Genomic DNA, 19360 nt, shown 5'->3' with positions numbered 1-19360 from the left:
TTCGTAAAACACTCTGATAATGAAGGCAGAGTCGAAAGTTCTCCGAGATGAGTAGATAATTATGTTTGCTATTCTTGAGAACTAGATTTACCTATGCAAATATACGTCGGTCCAGTTGTTGACTAAGCATTAATGTTTATAAAAGATCAGATCGGAATGTGGTCAGTACTTACATAAGACAAAAATATAAGTGCATATTTAAAAAAAAAAATAGGTACAGTTTGTCTTCATTCATGCATTTATTATATTTTTTCTGAATAAAAAAATCAAAAACAACATTTTTTTATTATCTAAGAAAAATATTTTTAAAGTAACAACGTAAACGATTTAGAAATTATTAAAACCTGGGAATATTTGTTGAAATTATTTTTGTAAACATTTCTGTATCCTTATTTTTATTAATTAGTAATTAATTGATATACTCACTTCCATAGCTGATAAATAAAAACAATAATATTAAACATAGAAATATATGGCCATGAGAAAATGAGGATAAATTGTAATACTGATAATAATATATAAAAAAATGTTAAATTATGTAAAAAATATTATTTTGCTAGACATGTAATAATGATTTTTATAAAATTTACTCAAAACGGGAAGCACTTATCAAGGATATATCATTTATTACTACGTTGATGAAAATTAATTTAAAGACTTGTCAACAGTTGACTAAATTTAGTTTTTAAGAGTTGTGGAATTATTTAGTTTGTAGGTACTATATTTATTTAAGAGTCAAGGCCTGACTAACTACACAATAATATTTTTCAACTTATGGTATGAAGCTAATGGCAACTATTTGTAGTTTTAAAGTTATTATTTTAGCTTTTTTAAACACATATTATGTATTTTAATATATATTATTGTGAGTTAGTTGTGAATTGAAATTAAATAAAGTCCACTATTTTATCGATGTATTAATTTTTAAAATGTTAATTTTGTATTGTATTTTTATAGTTTTACATAAATGAATATAATTTAAAAGCAATTTGAAATCTTTACAATTGATTATTCAGTTCACATATTTTAATATGTATCAAATATTTTTTGGCTGCAATTATGAATATTACTGTTTTTAGACTAAATAAAAAAAAGAATAACTTTGTCTTTTATATACAGTTGACGTTATGTCCCTATATAAAGTTTATAGTGTCATTATAAGAGCTTTTTAATAGGCTGCTGTGAAGTGATATTCGAAAGGGAAGTAGCTGTCCTCGAGCTCCTAAATGAAGTTTGCAGTTCAGCCCTCGGTGAAGGAAACTTCACTTTAAAGACGGCCTCAGAATGTCACAAAGCAGTCAACGATACGTGCGGAATAGACATAGTAGCTTTTGTCAAACGTAACGAGAATGTCGGGAAGACGACGAAGATGTTAATGGAAACTATGAAGAATAGCAATAGTTCGTGTTTGAAACAACATTTCGGGGTCCCAATGTATAGTTTGAGTACGCACTTTGGATCGAGCTCCTGGAATCAACTAGACAGTTAGTTGTTGGTTTTAAGCATGATAAGTGTTTTTGACTAAACCGTGTCTAACCAGATTTTGATGTTTTTGTTACTAACAATTTAGAGTTAAGTTTATGTGAAATAATTACACAAATGTTGCTAGTAATATAAGATTAATACCATATTTAGGCCTCCAAAAAATACAATACCAACTAACGGCAACTTTCAATACTCTCTCTATCTTTGAATTAGCTTAGTAGAGATGGAATTTTGACGTAAGCTTCATTCAAATTATACCAAAAATCTATCGCTAGTAGGCAATACCAGAGATAGAATATTGAAAATGGCAATTAATTTATGAGACATCTCTTTTTTTAAACATGGAAGAGTTAAATATTAAATATTTATATACAAGATGTTCGACTCCTTACTGCGTTCTTTCAAATCGGAGGTTCTGTAGGTATAATAGATCACATTCCACGTGAAAAATAATTCCTAGCCTAAATTTTGACTTTTTTAAGTAAACAAGCTACTTTGATTAGACTCGTTCCGCAAGTCGTAAGGTATCATACGTTTCGTAAGCGCGTAAACATGGCTGTAATTTACAATGAAAAACATTAAATGAGAAAAAGAATTCATTTCCATAAGCCTTTGTTGTATGCGGCAGTTAGTATTAATTTTTCACTTAATCGACGTTTTTTTAGTCTCAAAAAAAAAAATAGTTTAGGATGTTGCCAGAGTAGCTCGTATATTAAGGCGAAGTGAAATTTTTAAAAAGGGCCAGAAATTCTATTTTTAAAAAAATATTTTTTGAAATAATCCATTGTGTTCTTCCAGAAGTTACGTTAAATTAAATTTAGTTACATTAACGTACTTTTGAAACTAGGCAGGAGATAACTGCATTTAGAAGAGATATTATGTATACCTTCAAACTCGTACATTTAAGAAAGTGTTAAAATTATTTTTTTAATTAGTAAATTACTCTTGAAATGTCCTGTCACTCTTTTTATATAGATTAGATAGCATTGATTATTGCTTGTTTTAAAATACAGTTTTAAAATAAGTAAAACCTGTTTGATGTGTATCAACCTGTGGCGCAATGGTCACAGCAGTGGTTTGTAGCTGTTGCGCTGGCGGTTGCGGGTTCGATCGGATTTTATTTGCCATACAGATGTTTGCCGTGGTCTGGGTGTTTGTGCAGTTCTTGTGAGTCGCCCCACCTTGTCTCGGAGAGCACGTTAAGCCGTCGGTCCCGGTTGTTATCATGTATACCTTAAAGCGATCGTTACTCATAGTAGGGAATATATCCGCACACCCACATTGGAGCAGCGTCGTGGATTAAGCTCCGATCCATCTCTAATGGAGGCCTATGGCCAGCAGTGGGATATTACAGGCTGAAGCGTAGCGAGTAATAAATGTCACAGGTTTATTTTAAAATATCCTCCTAGAGATATTGAAGTCGGCGTTTAAGGGATCTAGTTAGCTAAACTGAAACCACTGTTCCTAAATGACCTCATTATGAAACGTTTTTTTGCATCTGGTTTATGTTCCTGATGTTTCCTAGTATCCTAGTAATTGCTATGATTCATTCGTCACATGTGCTCCAGCTACTGTTTCGTGTTTGACGTAAATTGCACGGTGTGTGAATATCCGGGGTGATTTGACGACGGCTATTAAAATTTAAATAAATTGAAAGTATAAGACTGTTTGCTAAACACACGTCTTGTTTTGGCAGGAATATAAATATAAGAGGCGCGATCAAACTGAGAGTGACGTTGGACATTGTTTTTAGTTGTAACAATATATAGGTAATAATGTACCAGCATTTACTTTAGCCATACGAATAGCAGGCATATTTTATGTTTTACCTAGCTGCCCGTACAGACTTCGTTCTTTCAAAAGTTAATAGTAAACATTAGTTTTTTTTTTGTATATAAACCTTCCGTGGGCCTTAAGGAACATACAAAAAAAAAAAATAGGCCGAAACATTCATTTTTATTTATATAGATATATATTATTGTTTTATTGTTTTAGTTAATTATAATTTGATTCATTAAATAGAATATAATAATCTTTAATTATTACGTTAACTGGTTTTAAAGAAGTTCCTTTTCGGAGTTGAATGAATAAGCCAAGTATTGTGACCGGTGTTAAAATATTTATTGTAATTTCGGTACCCTTATTTAAAGCACTCAAGTCCATGCAAGTACTGGACGTGTCGATTATTGACAAATGTAATATGTAAAAAAAAAATACAAGGATTTATACACAAGATGAGTTTTTCGAACCAAAGTCCAAAACTAATTAAACGGTCTTATCTTGCTTCTATAATAGTCGCATAATATCTTCAGGAAAATTTCACTTGACCTCTCATGACCTACTAATGCAATAGGTTCTCTCGCAAACTCGAGATGGCTTTCAAAATTGACGGCCTTATCGCGTTTTTTGATTGTATCACCCGCTTTATTTTGTTATACGACAAAATTGAAGACATGTATTAAATCAAGTCGGAACTTTTAACAATTCTTATTTAAAGTCTTCTCCTAAATTTGGTCATGATAAAAGAAAATGTTTGTGCACGGTACTGGGATATTTACTAGTAATTTCAATGAAGAATTACTGTATTGTGTAGAAATGCGTTTTTATAGCATTCTTCAGATATTGAACACTGACTTAAAAAAAAATTTCGACATCTTTCTTCAATGGTAATTGAAGAGAGATGTTTTTCAGGTTATGATTGATCATTTATGTCATATTAGTATGGTGTTATACTTAATTTCCTTAGCCTTAGTTACTTGATATCTTAACTTGTAGAAAAATAGTAATAGGTCTTTAAGTATAGGATTATGATTCTGCCAAAAATGTATTTTCTTTTTATCCGTCTGCATTTCGATCGCGCATCACGATAAAACTATGGAATGAATTGAAATTCAACAGAGCAGGATTATAGTTTATACTATGAGCTACGGCACTGGACAGTTTTTATCCTGTAATAGTTTTTTAATTTTTTGGCGAAATTATGAAATTCAAAATGTATTTGGTAATTAATTTATAATTCATAAACGCGTGGCAGAAGCACACACGCGCTCATAAGTGAAATGGGATATTTAACGTTTCTTTTGTTTTACTCTTGAATAGAAAGTATTGAATTGTTATCTCGTAAATATTTTAAGACGTTTGATTTGAGATTTCAGAATTAGATGTTATGTTTACCTTCAGTGTTTGGCTCAAATAACTTGGAACTCTGAATATACTGAAATGCTTAAATATACGGCTCATCTTAAATTGTCATTGTAGTTTCTTATAATAATAATAATAATAATAAAGACCTTTATTCACCAAGCATAAAAAAAAAAACAAAATATTTCTTAGTCTAATTTACAGAGATTTAAGAAAAAATGCTGGTGAAAAGGTTGTAGACTCAGCTTATAGCTGCTTTGCAGTCCGCAGCTTTACAAATGCTGCTAGCACAGGACGTTAGATTTACATTTAAAAACTAGATATAGTAACATATATATAGCATTAACAAAGTATATGAAAATAGTATTTAATAAAAACCAGGATTAATGAAGTATGTTGCCGAAGGTACAAGTAGACAAACAAAATATAGGCTATCCATTAGCCTTAGGAACGATAATTGCTTATGAAATTGCGACTACAGCTAGTATCTTTATATATGAGAGGTCGTCAGTTTAGTCCTTTTAGTTTCATTACCTTACTTCTCGTTTGTTGACGCATAGGTACGTGTACAAAGTACTGAAATCTCAGTTAAAAAGAAAAAAAAAAGCAGAACCGATTTTAACTGGTCCCAATCAGATTCGCCTTCGTGAACATGTCAATCGAAATATGACAGATGATGTGACATCTTGTTTGTCGATCTAATATGTTGCGTTGTAAATGCAAATACAGCTTTCACGAGGCGTTGCGTCTCAAGTAACTCGTTCCGAGTGGCCTCTTCTTCTTGTACAAGAACAAAAGTATTAACGTACCATTGTCACTTGCTAAGGTCACTGGTCACTCCGTCTAATGTAGAAGCGACGAGCGAGGCAGATAGTTAACGCTTTTTCTTAATGCGGGTACTTTAAGTTTTTTAAGAAATTCTGGACAAATAATTGGAAGGTCTAAATCCTAAGTTTTCTTAACGTTTCTGGTGTTGGATGTTGAGATCTAGTCAATGATATGGTAAATCTATTTTCAAATAAAATAAAACTGCGTTAAAATTAGTGGATTATGATTTAAATATAAATACGGAATATTTACCACGTCTGATGTTGCAAATGGGTTCTCAATATTCCACCGTTCCTGAAATATCGAAGTTGGTTATAGCATTGCAAGAAATTATTATAAAACTTAAGGGACGATTCTGGACATGTCTTATGACATAAATAAGAATTATTTAAAAAAATAAAAAAATAAAACCGAAGTAAAAAGAGGTTGTCTTTATTTTTCCTTGTCGCTTCTGCCACTATGTGCTAATGGTGTCTAAATACACTAAGTGAAATGTGACTCGGTGTTGAAACGCTCTGTCGTCGAGTACGACTGACAACGATTTGCATAAATCATTCGCTTCTGAAACGTATGTTAAATGGATAGATGTATAGGTTTATAGGGTAATAACTGCACTTCTAAATGGTGTATCAGGATGGTACCTTCCATCAAACTTCCTGAGATAAAATTTTACGTGATGCATACAGTACAGTCATTACACATCAACATGGACAAAAAGAACAAAAAGCCAGTTTTGTCTGCTTTTATTCTCACAAGAATAGGTAACATCTCCTAATATATAAAATCCTCGTGTCATGGTGTTAAACATTGAACTCCTCCGAAACGGCTCGACCGATTTTAATGAAATTTTGTGGGCATATCGTGTAGGTCTGAGAGTCGGCCAACATCTATTTTTCATACCCCTAAGTCATAAAAGGGGGGGGGGATTAAGCGGGTTAATAACATATATGGCAAAGAAACGTTTGTGGGGTCAGTTAGTTGAAATATATAATTCTTTGACATGCTGAAAATATAAGTTACAATTCGATTTTTCTAAACACCTCCATGTACAGACATATAGTTATATTTTATACACCGATTATAATTTAGTTATATGAATAGATATTAATATCGATGGATTAATACTGTATATTCAATTTAAATAATGATTTTACGTATCACTTAAGTCCTATTTTGTGCCCATTTTGTGTCATCTATAAGGCTTTTGACCTCCTAAGTGAATAGTCCTTGTGATGGGTCCTTAGAGCACTGTGGCTCGAGTTTGACAAGAAACGCTCTTTGATGCATCATTCATTTGCTTTTGAAATGTTTGATGAAAGAAATGAAAAGAATGCGTGTTAAAATACAAGTGTTTTTACTAATCGATGTTGAAAAGGAATGAAAAGGTGGTGTAATATTGTATGGGCTAGTGTGAAGCTTAAAATTATATAGAGCTCCCCCCAAAATTATATAGAGATACTCCCAAGTTACCTGGACTTTGTTTCGATTGCAAATGAAAAAAATGTCGGTTAATTTATTTATATATTATACCTAAATGGTAATTTTATATATATATATATATATATATATATATATATATATATATATATATATATATATATAACTAAGAATGATTGATTGAATCAGCCTGAATATTCCCCTCCTGGACGTAAGCCTCTTTATTCATGTATGCTATGACAAGATGTCAAAACATACTATGTTCAATTTTCCCCACGTTACGATTTTTTTTCATGTCCTAAACAAGACTATTAAGCAACGTACATTTAACAAAATCATCTAAAAAGAGTATATATGGTTTAATATCTCAATTCTAATTTAAAACAACACAATTTAACGACCAGATTGTCGTGATAACAGCGAATCTTACACAACTTAAGTCATCTTAAACTCCAGTTATCCTACACGATTTAACTCGCTATGTATCTGGCGACACCACAAATATGTGAACATATTTGTTTTACTTACAAATGTACATACATAAACGATTACGTAGCGTTGTTTAGCGTATACGGGCCTTGAAATCCCATATGGGTTTAAACACAAATTAGGTAATATTGCAATTGACGAACTGGGTCAGATTGTTAAGTATATTTTGAGTCACGAGCGACGGCGGAGAAGAGCGGATTTGATGAATATCATTTATATTATGTACTGATTAAAAGTATAGTACCTATGATTTAAATTAGTTGATTTAATTGATTGGTTTTGATTAGGGTTTTAATAGAGTAAATTAAAGATTTTGTTAGAGGAGGCAGGGTTTTATATTTTCTTTTCCGCCTTCTTTTTGGAAGTTTTTTTTTTGTCTAATCTGTGATGTTTGTATTTATGTAATGAAATTTTGTATCGGATTTTTTTTTCGTCATTTTTTCGTCAATTTTCCAATGATTTTATAGGTATTCTGCTATGCGGGATATATACGAGCAGAGAGAGGTGCCTCCGTACTCGAGTTATAAGCTTTCGAACAAACACGACTGTTTTATATATTAAAGAAGATTAAACAAGCATATCCGCATGATTCGCGTAGTATACGGCGGACACATTGACATTTGACATTAGCTCCCTCTCGCGATTTTTTACTGACATTTATTTTGTCATTATAAAGGAATGATCTAGGAAGACTATTGCGTATGATCAAGAATTTTTGGCAAGACTAGTAAGACGTAATTTTAGGATAAAAGATATTTAATTATTAATAGCTAAATTACTATTTGAAAGCTAAAACGGTAACCGTAGGAGGTCCCCCCGTGGCCATGGTTGCTGTAAAGTATCCGATACGGGCACCAAAAAAACTTAATAAACTTCGATAAAATCCGAAAAATTTGTATCATTATAATGAGTGAATTTTGCGTAAACAGAAAACAACATGGCAGCCGTAGGTATATTTTTCCGGTCTTGAATTATACTAAGTATTACTTATTTTTGTCTCATCCGGATCCATTCAGTCGTTTTAGCGTGATTGATTAAAACCTTTAACAAAACAACTGAGGTAGGGCACAGCAGGAATTTCCTGCTCAAAATATGGAGCAGCCCGACTGGGGTAGTACCTCGACCTTACAGAAGATCACAGCTAAATAATACTGTTTTCAAGCACTATTGTGTTCCTGTTGGTGAGTAAGGTGACCAGAGCTCCTGGGGGAGGATTGGGGATTGGGTCGGCAACGCGCTTGCGATGCTTCTGGTGTCGCAGGCGTCTATAAGCTACGGTAATCGCTTACCATCAGGTGAGCAGTACGCTTGTTTGTCGACCTAGTGGTATAAAAAAAAAAAAACTTTTGCACTTAGAATAGTAGATAAAGTACATTGTAATTATTTAATGTTTTCTTATATTTCTTCTAATCTGTCTCTCTTTAGAAATTTCAGTTTGTCGGTTCTCTAATAAAATATGTAATTCGCTTGAAATGTATTCACGTTCCGTTCGTATTTTAATGTTCCTTTTACGATGTTTTACTTTGTAACATCAATGATTACTAAATAATTTAGCACTTCGGAAATTTACAGGCTTTGAAACTTCGGTGTTACGAAATATTTATATAAGGTGTATTCTGTCAATATATATCTTGGTAACTCTGTGAGGATAGACTAGTAAACAATTTAATTTTAAGTTTATATTGTTTTAGAAGTTTTCTTTTGGCGCGTTAGGGAAAATGATGATGATTAGAGTAAATTTTTACGATGCGCGCGTACATCGTCACAAAAAACCGACACCCTGAAGATAGCTACTCAATAAAGAAGAAGTTAGCAACGTGAAGTTAGCTAACCAATGAAGTATAACTTCTTACGTGCATTAATTAAGAATTAATTATTATCTAAAACTAGCGTCCCTCCCCGGTTCCGCACTGGTGCAATGCTGATACTAAATATAAAATAAAATTTGTAATGTAAGTGCAAAAAATTGTGTTTATTTACATTAAATTAGAAACCTCTAAAACTACTGTGTTTCTCTACTGTATTCTACATATAAACCTTCCTCTGGAATCACTCTATTTATTATTATTACTAGCTGCTGCCCGCGACTTGCGTGAACGCTATACAGCACCAAAAATATCTACGATTATACCTTTTAAAATAACATTCATTTACCCGTTTCTTCTTTACATTTCATATCTACAGAAAAATCTCATAGATGGCGCTGCTTTAAAATTATCTACTTATATTCATTTAATTATGTTTAGTGGCTTAGTTACTTATATTGCGTGATTTTTATAGTGTAAAGCTAGCTTATATAGCATGGTAATTTACATAATAACAACAACATTCAAATATGCGTCGTTAGATTACACGTTGTTACTTATGCTTATTGTTTTATTATTTGTTCATGTTTATGATTCATAGCGCTATTTTATGTAGCCCAATTACCATCCACAACAAACAAACATGTTAATGCTATTTTTTTCTTTCTAATTAAATATTTACTATTAATAATGTTTCAGCTGATAGCGATCATTACTCATAATAGGGAATATATCTGCTAACCCGTATAGGAGCAGCGCGGTGGATTAAGCTCTGATCCTATTCCCAAACAGGGAAAGGGGCCTATGCCCAGCTGTGGGATATTACAGGTTGAAGCGAATCATATTTCAAATTATTTTCCACTAGCTTATCTTTCTGTGGGTCTTAAGGAACATACAAAAAATAAATTAGCCGAATTAGTCGAGCCATTCTCGAGTTATGTGCTTAGCAACATTCATTTTTATTTATTTATTATTATTATACATTAATGCTTTAAATATTTTCCACCAGTAAATCTGTCCCGCGCAAAATTAGTGTTGATAATTGTATAGAATTGAATTTATATTCTAAACTTTAAACGATAGAAAAAAAAAATTGTCCTCTTTGTATTAGGTCTAAGGAAGTTCCCACATTTTTTATTTACTAATAAGTATTAATAGTTTAACGTTTGTATAATACAGTATGTATGGCTTATAAACTAATACATTCCAATAGAAAAAAAATCAGACTACCCTCAAATAAATTTCTAATATTCTCTTTTTCTCTCTCCATCTCTATATCTGTCTGTTTATTAATTAAAAATCTACTAAAATACTAATACACTTTCAATTCACAGCATTAAAACAAGAACGACCACCGATCCGGATGGGTCCCCATCCGGCGCTACGTGAACGCGGGCGAGCCATACCACCTGGACCTCCCCCACCGTCCCGGCCGGTCGCTCTACCGCCGCACATCAGGGTACGGTCCCCCCTCTATGTGTACTACGAACCAGAAATTAAGGTCAGTCGGCTGTGGTAGCTTCTCGCTGTGGCAACTGCATCCAGCTGAGTGCTATGGAGGTCTGGATATTCTGGATGGCGAGGGTACATCCATATGAAGGAAATGGTTTTGTAACTCGTTTAAAAGACTTATCGAAGTAGTAATAATAATAATTATTATTATTGCTAGAAATTGTTTATATACATTACATATACGTTTGTTACATACAAAAAATATGGCTTTTGTTTTTTTAACTTAGGTATATAATACATAATATAAAAAATATATAAAGGTATCTGACAATTGCAATTGTAAATTTTATTAATCAGGAAGTGATTGCACAATGCGGCGATAGAGCAATCGGTCGAGCAATCACAACGCGATAGTCGCAAATTGTTTAGTGTTTGTATTATGATAAAGTTTAACCCGAAATTACGCCTTTTTATCTTAATGTAGTTCTAAATAATATTACAAATATCTATTACTTTCCAAACTAAGATTCGGTAGTCAAAAAGTAATAATTACTTCGTCGTCCGCTGTGTGCGGTAAAATATGCCTAATTATATACATATACAGATATACCCTCAACATACATATCCAGACTTCCAATGATGTATAATACTTTAATACGGCAGCTTCGTGGTATCTACTAACGTAAGTAATAGTAGTAGTTTATCATGCTTATAGGTATAATGTGTTTCATTACTATGCCGACCCTCCCCATTTGATTGCATTATAATTATATAATAACAAAAATGTTGAGTACCTAGTTATTTATATATTAGTATTAAAACGGTTTTTGAATCAAATAATAATGGGCTCCAGATGTTTTTTTTAAATATTATTATTATTTGCGGACCCGGTAGACGTCATGCCCGGAAAACAGCTACTAAATTTGATTGCTTACATACCGATAGCAGCGTCACCTACCGAGTCTAACACTACCCTATCTCCCAAGTTGGACCAAATTGCAGATTCTTGCAAAATTTGATAAAAATTGGTTCAGTAGTTTCAGAGTTTATCGTCCACATACATCGTGACACTAAATTTTTATATGTATATGTAGATATTTATAGAAATTCGCGTGTTAAACTAATTGTATACAATATATCAAAGAGTAAGCAACATTGCTGTTTGATGAAAATAAACCAAGACGCAGTATCGCAGGTCTCAGAGAGTGTATGCGCTGCGTCGGCGTTCTATCTCACGGTACAAGGTGTAAACTGATAGCTAAAATACAATTTTATGTTTTTTTTTTTCTTTTATAATTATGTAAGTCTATCATATCGTAGTTTTTATCTATTTATTATTGATTTTTCCTCCTTAATTTGTGCACACTTCTAACCGCTGCTACTGTATCGTATCCAGTACCCAAAGGTTATCTGGAAGAAATCGCTATTTAGCGATAAGATCGCCTTTGTACATCTTGTATTGTATCTTTCTTTATATGTGTCTGTATTTTGGTGTACATTAAGAATAAATAAATAAATAAATAATTTCAGAAATTATTTAATTATTTGTAGATCTTAATATTATACATATTTAAGGTCTTATAAGCAAAAAGTTGTTTTTACATTTCTTTTTTTTTTTGGTATTTTTTTTGACGTACATGTAGTTGGAGATTTTCTAGCCTAAAAAATTTTTAGTAATCATAGTGGTAAATCGGTTCGGACATTGGAGTCTATAAAACAACATACAAAAAAAAAAAAAAAACTTTTTTACTATATTAAATATTTAAACCTGAGTGCTTAGTACATATTGTAAGGTGGAGTTATAAATATTACGAAGAATGAAATAGCTAATAACAAAATAGTAAATTAAAAATTTAAAATATCCAGGAGCATATAGTACTTAATTAAACCACAATTTTAATTATTTAAATGAATATAATTACAAAAAAAAAAAAAAAAAAATCTAAGTAAAAATATTTCTGACGATATCAAATTGGCATTTTATTATTGAACAATTTTATTAATAAAATTAAGTTCTAAGTCATATTGAAGTTACGTATAATAAATGCGAAAATGTGTAAAGGTGGAATTATATATGAGAAATTAATAAAAGGATATTTGTTACTACACTTTATACATAACCAACGGTAACATTATTTAAATACCATTAATCAATTTTTCGAGCATATAATTTGATTATAATCATCATCATCATTACAGCCTATACAGTCCACTGCTGGACATAGGCCTCCACAAGTTTACGCCAAAAATAGCGTGAACTCGTGTGTTTTGCCCATAGTCACCACGCTGGGCAGGCGGGTTGGTGACCGCAGGGCTGGCTTTGTCGCACCGAAGACGCTGCTGCCCGTCTTCGGCCTGTGTATTTCAAAGTCAGCAGTTGGATGGTTATCCCGCCACCGGTCGGCTTTTTAAGTTCCAAGGTAGTAGCGGAACTGTGTTATCCCTTAGTCGCCTCTTACGACACCCACGGGAAGAGAGGGGGTGGCTATATTCTTTAGTACCGTAGCCGCACAGTACATTTGATTATAATAAATGTCTTTTAATAAAAATCGCTTATTGCTCATACATTGAACCGCTCGCAAGAAAAGACAGTTACACGCATGATGTCATTCTCATTATTTTTGGACCTCGGTCTTGTCATTGTATCGCATGTATATTTACTCTAAATACACATGAGCACAATAATATATAATAACAACAATCAGTATATTATAAATAACCCATACTCAGAGACTCCCAGAAGAAGGATATCCTGAGTCAGGCGTTTGGACACATAACAAATTGCATATAATGCATTAGTAGTTTAATAATATTATAGTTGTATTTAAAAAGGGCAAATAAGCAGACAAGGGCAAAATAACCAGCTAATGTTAAATGAATACCAATATACATGTGGAACATTAAAGGACATGCGGGTGCTTGGCCGGGCTTGTTCAAAAATACGCTTGTTTAATCTTTGGAAGCCTTTAGGAAGAAAATTGTTTTATACTTTTTCTATATACCTATGCAGAGAATTTTTGCTATGCTATCAATTTTTTCAATTGAGGGCTAAAAGTACCAAAAATAAACATAACGTTCATTGAATTTTGAACGTTTATATAAACAGGAGTGTGAACTTATCTCAACGCTGACACGGAGAATAGGGACACGTCTCAACTTGTCGCGGTGCAATTGACACAACAAGCGTCTGGCTCATTGTCAAGAGCTGCAGATTACTGCTGTCGCTCTTTTGTTTTGAAAAAAAAAAGGTAATTTTTTTGCCTAACCTAAAAAGTTAGACTTCTATTTTCCTGTGTAAGTACAAGTAAATAGGTTTATAATTTTTCTATGACTATAATTCTAAATTTTTAAAAATGTATAATTTTTTAACTGTAGGTGAGTTTCAAAGACATCGCAATAGTTGGGATAATCTTTTCCTTAAATTAAGCAAAAAAACTATGTCATCTTACTTTGTCTATAGGAATACCAGGATTCGTTCATCGTTGCTTAGGTTTAGTTCCTATATGAGTATTAATTTGGGCTCTAAAGCTAATACATACTATTATATTATATGCCAATTAAGTGCCAGCTTAAGGCTTCTGTAATCAATTTAAGTGGCCTGTAATTTCAAGTGTTTTTTTTTTTCAAAACGATTCAAAAAGGCCGAGGATAAGGCTGACTACACCACATCAGACATTTTTCATTTTAAATTGTAACGATGAAAACTCTGCGCAGTCTAAAATCAACTTGTACTTAGTATCAGATCGTACATGTTTATTAGAAAGTTTCTTATATTAGAACGTCAGACATATATATCACAGAAAAATTCTTACATTTACGCTAAAGTCAGAAACAAATTTTAGTGCAAATACAGAAACCAGCCACCGAGTGGAAAGAGAACGCATGTAACGCAGCGCTAAAACAAAATGCAACCGCAGGCGTTAAGGCGACTACTTGAACTACTGCACTTAAGCATATGTCCAGTGTTGCTTCTAATTATCTTTACAGACAGTCTGACATATGTAGTCAGCCTTATCTTAAAACTAAGTAGCATTAAAACAAGGTCGTTAAATAGCTTAAATCTCTCCTTACGTTCCATACGTGAACACTTAAAACCTTTTTCGTAATCTGACTCAACGCTGAAACGAGCACATTATGGTCATTTCGGTAACATGGCACATTAACATCACAATGCCCCGTCGCTTTGTCACAAAATAAACATTCAAATGCTTTGTAATTTTTCTACTCATTGTTCATAATGGCTAAATACTTCTATACTCGAAAATGTTTGTATTTAGAGCTCCGAGTGCGGATGACACCAAAATACTTATATAAACTCCAGAAATATATATCTTTTTTAAATACATAATTATTTAAATCTACTACTAATAAATTATAGGTATTTTATTGTATTTTGTATTACTATTTCTGAACGTAAGTATAAATTACAAAATAAATCTATCGCTAGTATATTCTTGATCCGTACAGCCAAAGAATGGAACTCTCTACCAGCGTCTGTGTTTCCAGAAAATTATAACCTGGGGATCTTTAAGTGCGAGTGAATAGGTTACTTCTAGGTAAGCGTGCTCCATCTTAGACCGCATTTTCACTTATCATCAGGTGAAATAGTGGTCAAACGCAAGCCTATCATTGTATAAAAAAAGCTTTATTATTATTACTATTAACCTTTTGTTACTGTGTAAGTGAGACATTGTGTCATGTGTGTGTGGCAACATCGTTTCTCACCACCATGGGGAGACTGATAGAGATCTCTTACAGAGATAAGTTCGACCTTGCCAACATTCTTTGTAAGCATCATTTATAATTATGCTTTTAAAGTGCAATAAAGAATCTTATATATAAAATTCTCGTGTCACAATGTTAGTTACAATACTCCTCCGAAACGGGTGGACCGATATTGATGATATTTTGTGTGCATATCGGGTAGGTCTAAGAATAGGCCAACATCTATTTTTCATACCCCTAAGTTATAAAAGGACGAGGGATTAAGGGGGTTAATAACATATATGGCAAAACAACGTTTGCGGGCTCAGCTATTGCATAGCATATATCAGCTATTTTTGAGAAATTTGATTACCATAAAAACGTTGTAATGCTAACTCTAAAAGGATATGCTGTCGCGGACTTTTTTTAGAACTTTTAATTTCGATTAATTCCGTCATACAAAAATTTTGTTTAACTTTATCCGTTTACGCAGCGCACGCAACGAAAGCTCTAAAAAAAGGATATTTCTTCTCATTTTCGTAACATTTCATAAAGCTCAACATTTGAAATCAAACGCTCAATAGCAGAAGACCGAGATAAACAAATAAACTTCAGCCGACATTGATAACGACCCACATTCACGGCCTAGACACACTGCAGAAATAACCGCCTGCGACCGATCGTCCAACGACGAACGACTTGGGTGTAATGTGATGAATTCATTACAATTACATTAGTGTGACTCACTGTACTTAATATAAATTAATAGTCACTTTGCCTTATACTCTTACTGTCTGCCAGATCTTCTGTCGAAGATTGCAATAGTGGTCCTGTGAATCTGGTTCTAACTAACTGCTTGATGACAATTATCCTGTTAGACATCACTATTCAGTGCTACTTTACGGGCTCAAGGAAACGGAAATAGACTGCTTTCTTGTGTCAAATAATATATGTCGGTTGATTGTATTCTGTGTCAATTTCTTTTGCTATACAAAACGTTATAAAATATTAGTACATTGGATTATCTATTATTTTTTACAGTTTGATACATAACAGATCCTATTCATAAGAATATTGGATGACAATCCAATTATTTTATATTAACGGATGTATAAAAGTCGCATAATTCTGGAAAATTTTTAGGGAATAAATAATACATAGATAAATTATAATTGTAACATACCCTCTTTAGGTCCAATCAGTATAATTTTTATACATTCGTGATTAGTGACACCAAATACCCATCCCGCAAATCACTGAGACGCATTATATCAAGTTAAAAATAAATGTAACGACACTGACCAACTGGCGGCTAATTTTTTTCAAAGTTCTTTAATGCTTTGTAGAAGGACTAATAAAATTGCGCAGGAAATACAATTTACGACATGTACACAAGACAGGACAAAGTCTGTCAGGTCACACTTCAGCCTATCGTAGTCCACTGCTGGACATAGGCCTCCCCAAGTTCGCGCCACACATCCCGGTCTTCCGCAATCCTCATCCAGCCTACACCGGCAATCTTACGTAGATCGTCGGTCCAACGGGCCGGAGGACGTCCCACACTGCGTTTGCCAAGACGCGGTCTCCACTCTAGGACCCTCCAACTACTCCAACGGCCATCGGTCCTGCGACACAGATGACCAGCCCCTGTCAGGTCAGCTGTTATTAATATAATATAAATAGTTTTTCTATATATGGTTCCATCTAAGCCCCAACTGAACACATGTTCACTGGCTATACTGATTTGGTCAGGAATAAATTGAGTGATTACTGTTTCAAAATGTACTCGTGGGTGTTATCTTCAATGCGTCATAGTGAATCTTACCGACATTTTAGTTCGTGGGTTACAACATTTCATTCGATTCGATGCTACGACTTGTTATACGTTTGGCCTGTTCACCAAGTGTGGATAGCGCTATTTGACGGGGATATCCTGCAGATAAACGTTTTTGATGTATTATTCTTTTTCATCATCGAATTTCTTTGTATTTATGAGATACTATTGACGTCTGTCCGTGCATATTTGTTACACGATTAGTAATCACCAACATATCATGTACTATACCTTCTCCAAAACACGCTGTATCTTATGGTATAAGTATTATTCTGATCAGTTCAGTAGTTTTTGCAGTATAACCGAACAAAATAAAAATAGTAATAATATAGGTCTTAATGGCGTATTCGAACTCTTGCTTGTAAAAGTCTAGTCTTATTTGCAGGATAAACTGTGTGAATAACCACAACGGGCGAAACAGGCCTTAGAAGAAAATTTGTAATCCATTTTGTATGTACTTACGTATTAGACAACACGACGATTTCATAATGAATTTTCATTCGATTTCTTTATGCCTGTATTAAAATGATTGAAATATCTAGTTCACAATATAACGAGTAACACGCTAAAATAATATAATGCTATAATGTAATGTCATTTTTTTTTTATAAAACGTCTCACGCCTCACTACCGGCCAGTGCCAGTGTTATCAGATTTATTATTTAAAGTCATCGGTCTAATGTTAAGAAAAAAGTATTTTTTCAATTTTGAATTAATTAAAACTTGGCTAACCTGGAGTATTTAACTTGTTTGCGATTTATTTTTTGTATACTTAAGTAGATATAAAATAAATTATATCTATTAAACAGATGGGTGAAGATCGTGTCTATCTTAGACCTCTGTAAGGATATTACATCCTCTCTAAGGTTGAGGATACTTCTCCAATCGGGTTGCTCCTAATTCTGAGCAAGATATTTCATGCTGTACCCCTACGTCGATATACTTAACCATTAATTCCGGTCTAAAACTACCCCCGAATCCCGATACATTTAATTCCATCCCTTCTACTATATAGAGGAAAGGCCCTTTAGTAGGAAACATCCCGGAAACGCGGTCAGCTAGTTCCGCCAGTAAATATTTACTGTATTAAAAATAAAGTTATGCGAAACAAACCACGGATTAGTAATTAATATTTTTAGATCGGATTTATGTTTTTTTTTTTCGGACGTAAATATTTTTTTTAAAGATGGGAGAGTGCAGACTAAAGACTGATTTTTGTTTCTTTGAATATTATTGGTTTCTATATATTGCAGCGTGATGTTTTATAACCTATACCTTCGTAATAAATAGAATATGTCTTTATGAGAACGATCGCTTTTATGGTAATAAAACTACACATAGAAACGCCCGGAGATATAAATTTCTTCATCTATAATATAAAGCTGAAAAATTTGTCTGTTAAACGCGGCGATCTCAGAAACTACTAGTTCGAATTGAAAAATTCTTTTTGTGTTGGAGATTGTCCATTTAGCGAGAAAAGCTTTAGGCTATATAATAGTTTAATTTTTTTTTCTCAAAATTGGTGCTTTTTAAAATAATATAGATACAGATATCTGGCGACAAAATAGTCGTACGTGTAAACTATTTCAAAGTAAACACAGGAAATCGCCTCAGCGACGTCGTAATGCTTATAAATCCCGATTCGGTATCCGGGCACATCGCTGGACAGCCGCGGATCGATATTCAAACTTTGTATAACAGTGATATAATTATTAAACTGACTGGTGATAAAAAATTAACTTTTTTTAAATTTTGACAGTTTTTTTTCGTTTTCGCGCGCTTTTGTGCTTTGTGTTGTAGAGTAAAAAAGAACTAGGTTTTTTTGTTTTGGCATTTTTTTTTGTTTTCGCGCGAGTTGTGAAAAAGTGTTGTAAAATAATAAAAACAGTTACCAACAAAAAATATTTATAAGAGTAACTTTCTCGTTCTTTAAGTTATACTTTGAATGATAGTATAATTTAAAGATTGGTGTTTAAATAATTAACTATTATTTACAAGTTAACTGCTAGTTAATTTTTATTTTATAAGAGGATGAAACATAAGAAGGTGGGTGTATAGAAATATTGTACATCATATCGCATATTTGCTATATCGTGCTGTGTGGCTACGGCACTAAAGAATTTAGCCAGCCCCTCTCTTCCTGTGGGTGTCGTAAGAGGCGACTAAGGGATAACAAGGTTCCACA

General features: G+C 33.0%; 1 protein-coding gene across 1 annotated transcript in view; it reads left to right on the top strand.

Moving 5' to 3' along the window:
* The window catches only part of LOC123661566 (glutamic acid-rich protein), a 33040-nt gene that overhangs the window by 430 nt on the left and 13250 nt on the right, over positions 1–19360 (top strand). The window contains exons 2-3 of the mRNA XM_045596521.1: positions 1176–1484; positions 10520–10686. Coding sequence (XP_045452477.1) covers positions 1176–1484; positions 10520–10686 — 476 coding nt within the window. The remainder of the gene's footprint in view (positions 1–1175; positions 1485–10519; positions 10687–19360) is intronic.

Source organism: Melitaea cinxia, chromosome 17 (assembly GCF_905220565.1).
Source record: "Melitaea cinxia chromosome 17, ilMelCinx1.1, whole genome shotgun sequence".
NCBI lineage: Eukaryota > Metazoa > Arthropoda > Insecta > Lepidoptera > Nymphalidae > Melitaea > Melitaea cinxia.
The sequence above is the reverse complement of the archived record's forward strand: the minus strand, read 5'-3'. Positions and strand labels throughout refer to the sequence as shown.